This window comes from Lynx canadensis, chromosome A2, assembly GCF_007474595.2.
Source record: "Lynx canadensis isolate LIC74 chromosome A2, mLynCan4.pri.v2, whole genome shotgun sequence".
Taxonomy (NCBI): domain Eukaryota; kingdom Metazoa; phylum Chordata; class Mammalia; order Carnivora; family Felidae; genus Lynx; species Lynx canadensis.
In genome coordinates, this window is record NC_044304.2 from 74,304,263 (window position 1) to 74,314,413 (window position 10,151).

At 38.5% G+C, this 10,151-nt stretch overlaps 1 protein-coding gene across 1 annotated transcript in view; it reads right to left on the bottom strand.

The window, feature by feature from the left end:
* The window catches only part of POU6F2 (POU class 6 homeobox 2), a 491,340-nt gene extending 481,508 nt beyond the window's left edge, over positions 1-9,832 (bottom strand). Inside the window, exon 1 of the mRNA XM_030307717.1 lies at positions 9,728-9,832. Coding sequence (XP_030163577.1) covers positions 9,728-9,832 — 105 coding nt within the window. The remainder of the gene's footprint in view (positions 1-9,727) is intronic.
* Between the last annotated feature and the right edge of the window lie 319 nt (positions 9,833-10,151).

The window sequence follows — 10,151 nt, forward strand, 5'->3', positions numbered from 1 at the left end:
TCTTTGTCACTAAATACACTATTGTGATTTTTATTGCTACTTTCATTGGCCTGAGTGTTCAATATCGAAATGATGAATAAGTATTCTTGGGGCATAAAGCTATCCCTCTCTTCTAAGGTCACTCATCACCTTCTCTTAGGAGACACTACCTACGAGTTCTTTTGGTAAAGCAAACTCTGCTTAGAAGATTCCGGAATTTTTTGTGTGTGCCAAGAGGGATGAAACACCTCTATTTGTTAGTCTTACTTCAGAGACTGACTTATTTCTGAAAAGTTAGATGTTCATCAAGAGAGAACTGGTTAGGTATTGTGGCGATCAGTTTGCAATACACACAAATATCGAATCATGATATCATACACCTGAAACAAATATAATGCTATATGTCAGTTAGATCTCAATAGAGAAAAGAACTGTTTTTAAATAAGTCAGTGTATATGCATGAAAGGGAATACTATAGAGAAGGATGGAAATCTATTCGTAATAATATGAGATGTTCAAGGTATCTTTTTAAAATGTGAAAGTTGTAGAACTCTGTCTACAGCACGAATCTGGAGTGTTTGAAGATTTTCTATGCTCCTATGTGCATAGAAAATTTCTGGAACGATATAATACATTATTGATGATGGTAGAATGATGGAGTAGTTCAGTTTTCACTTTATATTCTTCTGTGTTGTTGCTGTTGTTTGTTATAAGCACACATTACTTTTATAATTTGTTTAATAAAAAATTTTAAAAGACTCTTGGGATTCTACTAGGTGGCTTGTCCCGATGGCATGCATATAACAACTGTGCTCACGTTCATGTTCTACTCAGATGCTCCACTCTTCGCCTGAACTAGCTGTTTAACTCCTATTTGATGGATAATGGTAGAAAGAGAGAAAACAATCCCAGTTGGTATGTTTCAGCACTTGTAGAAAGTAGCTCTGAAATGGGAGTAGAATGCAAAACAAAGCATCCTTGTTTTTGGAAGGAAATTACCATACCATGTAATGGCAACATCATTACCAGAATAATCATCCTTTTACAGTATAGTGATCAACTATGTACTCAAATTTCTACAGTTGATTTCTAGAAGTTGTAAAGTGTTTTTCCATTTGCTTGAACAACTTTCTTGAAATGAAGAGTATTTTTTTTTCAACGTTTATTTATTTTTGGGACAGAGAGAGACAGAGCATGAACGGGGGAGGGGCAGAGAGAGAGGGGGACACAGAATCGGAAACAGGCTCCAGGCTCTGAGCCATCAGCCCAGAGCCTGACGCAGGGCTCGAACTCACGGACCGCGAGATTGTGACCTGGCTGAAGTCGGACGCTTAACCGACTGCGCCACCCAGGCGCCCCTAGAGTATTTTAAATAAACACCTACCATAATTTTTTCAGGCACTAAAATTGAAAACAGTTAAAATATTTTTATATTACTAGGGGTTGAATAAGTATTCTACAATGTCTAGGGAGTATGTGTGCATGTGCGTGTGGGTGTGTGTGTTCACTAATTACATTGCCTCACTTTCATTTTTACTCCAAATCCTTTAGTCCCTGGAAATCTATGCATAGATTCATTTACAGATGGAAAAAGTTTTCAAAAGAGAAACAACTTGGGGCACCAGTCGGGTGTCTGACTTCGGCTCAGGTCATGATCTCACAGTTCCTGGGTTCAAACCCCGCGTCAGACTCTGCTGAAGGCTCAGAGCATAGAGCCTGCTTGGGATTCTGTGTCTCCCTCTCTTTCTGCCCCTCCCCTGCTTGCACTGTGTCTGTCTCTCTCAAAAATAAATAAACATTATAAAAAAATTTTTTTTAAAGAAACAACTTTAGTTACTAAATCAAGTATTCGCATTTTGCCAAGAAACACAGTATAACTGCCTTGGATTTGGACAATAATGTTCATCTTCGCTCCCAGAAACCTTTTGAATATTATTATGAATGCCTTTACATTAGCAACATTAGTGAAACACTCCGAAATACACCTCAAATGTATGAAAATCAACTCTGTTAGAGAGATTTGAACCAGAGAAAATAAATACAGCCAGTGATGTACTTTTCAGACCCTTGAACACCATCTGCTGATATGAGCAGTGAGAAATTTTCAAATTTGGGGTTCTTCTAACACAGCCAAATTTCCACAAAATCTCTTCTTTTCCCAAATTCTGACCTGGGGCATTTCATCCTACAATCACTTCTGCCTCCCGTTCAACCAGCATCTTGTCAAATCTGGCTGCAAGATTAAGTTTCCAGATTCAGAATTCAATATTGTAACCCTAAGGATATAAGATCCAAGCTGGAACATTCTGTTTAAAAAAAAAATGGATAAAATTGTTTCAGCCCAGAGATCAGAGTTTGCTCTGACCATAATGATGAATCATCAGGGCTGACACTAAGTGAAATGAGCTTGATGTTCTTGGCTTTATTCGTGCACGTTAAGCAGGGGTTTACGTTTGTCCCAACTCTCAACCTTTTGTCTAAAAGGTTGAGAGAGCCTTGTTTTCTAGTATTATTTAAGGCTCACAAAATTAACTGGTTCTATCTGTCTTTTGACCCGCCATAGCCTAGGACGGTGTACCTGGCCCCATTCTTGCCCACGCTGGCATCCAATTTTGAAAGAATACAACTGACAATTTAAGAAATATCTACTTTTTTTTTTTTTTTAACATACCTTCAATATCAACTAGGGTTTCTGACATCCATGTCTCTCTGCTGGTGTAGTATTTTGCCTCTTACTCTCAATAATAAAGTATTACATTTAAAAAAATCTGTACCTGAATTCTGCACTGAAAACTAACCTCTCTGTAAATGATGCACTTTGTTTTTAATAAGAGGAGTTGGTCTGAGTACTGATCAATGCGAAAAACACCATTGAAAAAGTATTTAATCTTTTTAAAGTAGATCGGTTTCTGCAAGTGTTTAGGTCTTAGGTGTGAGACATAGATGTGTTCTTCTTGAAACACTTTGTAATTATTCATGAACAATCAAAGTTATAAAACATGCTGAGTCAGCATCATATTAGCCACGGGAAACATCCCTTTTAATAAGGCTGTTCTTCCACAGCACCTAAGCACTGGTTAAACTAGCTGAAATCTCCCCAAATAAAGGGGTCCTTAATCATGAAATTCGTGTTCCGTGGCTCCGTGGCAAACACTGTGAAGCTTTTCTTTCTTTTTCTTTTTTTTTTTTTTCTTCTCCTTTTGGCTTTGTTTTAAAACTGTATTTGTCTTGTCCTAAAGTAATCATTTCGCTGCTTATTTTGGTGATCTAAAATCGCCAGGCGACACGACATCAGCTTACAAAACAACAAAAACACTAACTACAGAATCCAGAGTGTCGGTCAGTTCTCTGCCTCCGTCTTGCTTTGTTTTGCTCTAGGTCTTGCCTTTCTCTCCGGTGCCCTTTGCTGCCTGGGCAGCCCACGAGGATTCACTTTTCACTTATTACTCATCACACTGACTCTGGATTACAGCGGGGAGGAGAGGGAAAGCTGAGGGGAAAATGACAGTGAAGGAAAAGAGCAAAATACCAGAGCAGTGCGTTTGAGTAACTATTTCCTTTTCCTTCACTGAAGGTGTGGACACATTTATTTGCATCTTTGACCTTAAGAGGGGGGATATGGGAATTGTACGGGCATCTTTTCCCACTGAAAGAAGCCACCCCCTGCACGGGGGCGGGGGTGGTAAGGAGGACGGAAAAGAGGTGAAATTTAGAATATTCTGTTGATCTTCATTTTTCTTTTTTTCTTGTTGTTATGGTTAGAAAAATGTGACTGAAGGGAAAAGGGTTACAGTTCACCCGGAATCAGTACCAAGTATCAACAGCTAATCTCGGTCTTTTAAAGAAAGAGTCCTTCATATCATGGGGGGTTTAAAGCCAGTGATAAAACAAAAAGCTATTTTCTGAAGCCAACCAACTTGAAAAATAACTGGTTTAACACCTCGAGAGCTGCCTTTAGTATTAATAATCAGAAATGCTTTCAAGTATTTTGCCCTCCCTTGCATACAATGGTTTTATATTTAGGAGTGGTGGCTCTGAAATAACAATAAGGTGGTCATTTATTGCTGGAGTAAAGAAAACAGCACAAGCAGAGAGCAAAACAGGAAGAATGTATCCCATAAAAATTAGGCAGTTTTCACCTATAATTGGCTCATGTTGTAGAAGTGGGAAGAGCAAGAAAATAATAGAAAGAAAAATGAATCTTAGTGAAATGTAATGACAGGTTCTCACCGCTCTTTCTTCAGTCTAGGGTTCAGAAGAATTGTGCAAAAGGAAAAACTGGTACATATCTTGATTATCATTTTGGACCAGCTCAAGGCAACATGACTCAACACAGTATTGACATGTGATCCCAGAGCAAGTTTTGACTCAGTAATTTACTCTATTGGGCATACGTTTCACCTTCTCCCTGCGTTCCCCCCCCCCACCCCATAAAGGAAGGAAGGCAGGGAGAAAGAAAAGGAAGAACATAAATGAAGGTGTGAAATTATAGTGAGAGCAGCTCCTATCTCCCAGGTAGAAGTTTGGCCACGAAATACAGATGAGTTTAAAAGTTGTGTCATTTAAATTTTCTGCTAGTATTCAGATTATGGTCAATATTTACCTTTTTGCTTATTTTTCTTCAAGTCCGATCCTTTGATATTGGCATTTTATTTTCACAACCTTACCCTTTACTCAATCGTTAGAAAAAAGCAACAGCTTGTATGATATCACAATGCAAGGGAGAGTGGAGCTTTTCAATATTTGCAGGCACGTGAGTTATATTCTAATTTTGGCAAAAAATAAAGATGAAAACAGAAAGATGCTTTCAACTGTCTGGTAAAATGCAGTTTACATAAGCAAAGAGACTGTCAACAAAAGGATCCTTCCTTCACCTGTCTCCTGAACAAGTACCACAGATTTGATATACACGAAACACATTATATTCAAACTGTCTTACATTGAACATGCATATTTCAGTGTTCCAGCAACCTCTCTCTATATTCTAGCGATGTGAATCCAAAAGCTTTAAATTCTTAAGCACTGAAATGTATACTTGGATAGAGGGAGTTTCATTAATTGATCTTAAAAACAGAAAAGAAAGTATGGTTTCAAGACCAGCTTTCCTGCTCTGGTTTAGTATGAATACTGACCTTATTGTACAGTATCATTACAATACGGATACACCCTTACTTTAGTGAGCAGGACTGGCTTTACCATTTTAACACCTGCTCAGGTAGCATACTGAACTTCAATTTAAAAATATTTGAAAGGTAATAAAAATTGAGTTCATCCAGTAGAATACAAAAAGCTAACACCAACTTTCCTCTGAGTGGAGTATTGAGTCCATTAGAAAGACATAGTACAAATCCACAGTACAAATTCCTTACAAAGGAATACTAGCACCATTTCGTATTCAGAAAGAATAATCCTTCATTAATTTGTTTTTTTTTTTTAGTAAACTGTATACTCTTCGCCTAAATGCCCTCAAAAACAGGATTCTCAATTAAATCCAAACAATTTCGCCTCACTAACATATATAAATTTGCTGAAGTGATAGGTTGGTTTCATATGAAAAGGGCAGTCACACCTACAAAAATGAGTTTTTAGAGCACACTAGAGTTACGCTTGGCATGTGTGAAACAGGGTGAGGTTAGCCCTAAGGTTTAATGTTTATAGAAAGGGCATGAAAATCAGTGGAAACGGACTGAGAATAAGCAAGTGTGTTATTTACACACCCTGGGGGCCCCTCTCCCTGGGCCACCTCCACTCCCTTTCAGCTTGAATATGGACTAGTTAAGCACGTTGCTCTGAGAGCCATGTTGAACATTCTCGGGAACAGGGTATAAATAAACCCACATGCAAAACTGCTTTACGACCAGAACAATGAAATATTTTGGGGTTTTAAAAGCTTCACATGGGAAAACATGCACCGAAATCCTATTCAGCCAAATGCACTTTCCCTCCGTGCCATCAGGGCACACTCTCGAGCACTGTCTCAAATAACTGCATTTACTTCCGAACGTGCCCCCTTTAAACACGTTGAATTGTCTAAATTTACCCTGCGGGGAAAAAATACCCATTTTACTGGTAAGGTAAATTGCAAAAGCTTTGGACTGTGCTTCCTGTCCTACCAAGGATGGTTTCTCCACTCTTCTGCCGACCCCTCAGCCATGACCCCTGGAAGCACACCCATGAGCACTTTTACCCGGCGGTGTCTCTCCCCATTCCTAGCAAACTCTTAGATATGCTTGATAAATATTTTTATCTAATTTGCCTCATCTGTTGTTTTTATTAACAACTAATTTAATATCCTCTGTTCTGTAATATCTGCAGAAGCCAGTATAAGGAAATGCGCAGCCAGCCCAGACCCTGAGGCCTGTGCATCAAGATGGCAGGCTGGCCAAGGGTCCTCTGGGGACAGCAGTGCCAGAAGGAGGATTGGACACGGTGACCCGTCTGCCTGAGATGAGGGGGAAAAAAAAAACAACATCAACCAGGAGCTCTGTAATACTGATGAACTAATCTGTCACTCACAAGCTCGGGTCTGCAAAAAAGAAAACTGCAGTAAACATTTAATAACCATGAGGGGTGAAAATGCGAGCCTTCATTTTCAAATGCTGTTCAAACCTATGGCTCCGAACCTACTTAACTGGTTAGTTTGCGTTGATTTGAAAAATCATCTGAAGACCACAATCCACCCTATAGTTCCAAGGGTTAGGAAGTGTGCCACAGATAACTATCAAACTTCCAGATGATTTCCAAGAACTGTATGAATGAACCAAGTTTCTTGATCTTGATATCCCAGGCAGGGAATTTGTTCTTAAGTACTAGACTGCTTAATTGCTTGGGGGAGAGAAAATCCTGGGGGAAAGACATTTATGAGGCAATATGTGCTCCATAGAGTCAGTGCACTCTCTCCAGCTGGATCATGGCCAGCAACGCAGAGAAGTCTACTCTTCTCTCCAGTAGAAGCAACTGGATATTTGATCTTAGAGATGAATGAAAAACCTAAAGATCATATTTCATGGGAATCTTTCAGTATCCTGAATAGAAAATACCACTGAAAATCGGTTATTTGCTCCTCCAACCCAAATCCACTTAGGACCAGAATTAAGAACGTGGGTGGGGGGCCGCGGGGGAAGGACAGAAATAATTTTTATTCTAATATGTATTTGAGGACGAACTAACATTTGCATTACCAAATGGGACTGTTCGCACCTGCTGAGTAGGCAAAGGAGGGTACTGAAATCAACAGCTTAAAAGAAACATGTATTTTTGATTATGATTGCCTGAAAAGCAGTAAAAAAATTATTTTCACATTCTTGTTATTGTTAGAAGTCATCATCTGGGTAAATATTTTTATCTGTGCTATAACAATTAAATCATTTCAAAAATCTATGCCCTCTTCCTTTTTACTTCTATAGATGCATATGGGACAGTATGCTATCTTTCCTTTCGCCTCTGTTTCAGTTTCAGAAGAAGTAAGCATTTTAGTTTGTACATTTTTTATGTTTGTACATTTTTAATACAGAAAATTTTTACAACCTGCAGAATGACAACTATTATAATTTACCAGCTTGACAACAGTACCTGAGCCTTTTTATAACAAATAATTTATGAGAAATGAGCTCTCCAGAAACCATGTGGCTACTCTGATGCAAGTACTTAGAAAGTATTTGTTAACAAGTCATTAATGGGTATAATTCCTGGACATACAAAGTCTTTAAATCGTACAAAATGCCGAGCCATGTAATAATAACCACCACTTTTAGACCCTGACAAATTAGGAGTTTAATCTGGTGTCTGTAAAATGTATACCGATTTCCTTTTTGAAAGTATATATTTGAACCTTTTAAAAGTATATATACCTTTGCAATGATTTCCAAAAAACAGTATTGCATAAAAATTTAGAAAGATGTCTCCCATCTTTTTTTTTAAATAAGCTTTCTTTTCCCAACTAAGGGAAATGTATACGAAAGGCACTCCTATTTTTCACTTGGGGATGGAATACAGTAATTTTGCACAGTATCATGGCCCTACGATGACATTCAGAAGAGAGAGCATGTTTACAACCCAAGAAAAGTTTTATTAAACAAGACAAAACTGTGATCAGGAGCTCAAGTGTTCTTTTTCTACGAAAAGGTCATCTTTTTTTAGCAGGCTATTTAATTAATTCTGTATGCCCTGATTATTTTAGCTAACTTTGATATACTTACTTGCTCATCACTGAACACCTACACTAAAGTGGGTATTAACAGCATGTAAAATCAGTCTTTATATATTTTCTCCTGCCAAATGTATGCCCAGAGACTTCACTTTCTGTCTCTATAACAAAAACCAACTTGGAAGTTTTTTTTTTTTAAATATTGTTCCATTGAAGCAGATTATCTACTGCTTTTAAAATAGTGTGAGCCTGTGGAAACATGGTATTATATATCTGACATTTCCCATCTAAAAATACATTATGAAGCATGCTGATATTAATAAACCATGTGCTTTCAGAACCCTAAAGTGCTTCGCTATAATTTGGTTGAAAACAGAGTCAAATGGTATATTTTCCACCATGCTATTAAACATACAGCAAACAAATTTCACATCATCACTTTGCCAGCTTGTCTTGATTGGAAAGTGTGCCACAAAAAAGAAAAACACAAAACTTTTAAACAGTTTATCAATATTCGTAACCACATTCTGATTGCTGAGTTAACAGTTCATAAGTAAGCCTAGATAACTTAGAAAAAAATGGATCAAAAATACATTCCCCAAAAGAGAAAGAAAGAAAACACATATATTCTCATTTTCCTCGCCCCACCCCCATCATAGAAAAATCACCCTTCCTTTTACAGCAGTTATCTGAAGGCAAATGAAAATACAACGATCCCTTCCTCTTCGGATTCAGCTTACGGACGCAAACATTTAAGCACAAACATAAAGTACCGATTGCACAGAAAGCGCCAAACAGAAAGAGCAAGACTCACTGACCCATTTGGAAGACAAAGACGACAGAACAGCAAAGCTCTAAAAATCAGCTTGTGAGGCCTCAGAGAGAGATTCTTCTGGCATTTCATCACAGCAGCCCCAGATCAGTTCACCTCCCTGGATCCAGGGAGGAGGAACTAAATAGAGCTGTTTATTAACGCTGGGGTGCTGGATTGCATTAGGAAGCCGACCAGACCACCTGGACCTTTCAGAGTGTGGCAGTGTTTAATTTGCAGCCTGCCCCTTCTGCAGCCGCCAAGACCATTTACCAGGCTCAATCACACATTATCTGGGTTAGAAGTAAAGGCACGTGTATTCCTAGATTTCTGTTTTCCATAGAGAGAGGGAGAGGGAGAGAGAGACGTAGAATATAGCCAAAATAAAAATATGGAACAGAACAATTTTAACTACTACCTAGGAAACGTAGCACCTTATTCTCTCCTTACACTTTCTTTCAGAGATCACGATCTCGACAGAAAATAAATTCTTAAAAATAGATTTTTTTTTAAACATCCAGACCAAATTATAAATTAGATTTGTCCTTGGATTTTTTGTTGTTGTTGCTGCTGTCTGAATTTTTGTTTGTTAAGCCTCACATGGAAGTTTGAGGCTGAGGTTCCCTGGCTAGATTTACTGGGTGCCTATTGCCTCCCGCACTTTCAAGCACTGCGCTGGCAGGTAGCTGAAGATACAGATAGAAAGATGGTGCTGTAAATATGAATTATGTGAATCATATGGTGAGACCCTTGTGGAAAAAAGGGGAGTTGAGAAATGGCTGACTCCATACCTGACCAATTACAGCTTGCATGGTCCCCGTGTCCTGCTGGGCTGAGAGATCGCAATCCATCATATGTTGTCTTTGAAAAGGAGAATGGGGGTTTCTGGCATGCATCTGTCAATCAACTTCTGCACTCACAACCATCACCAAAAGCAAGGGGAAAAAAAGTCAAGCTGCTTCACCAAATAGGATGAAACCGTCATGTGACCTCCGGCAGACTCGCACACACACATTCACTACCTCCATAGAGCGTAAGAATTTTCTGTAGATATGAAATGACATTGACAAATACCCAATACCAAGTAAATAAAGTGAGACAAACAGCTATTCACCAAAGACAAAACATAGGCTGTAATCTGCCGCTAAAGGTTTAACAAACCTATGAGGATTTTTTTAATACTCTAGAAACCTGTGTTTAAGACCAAAACAAAAA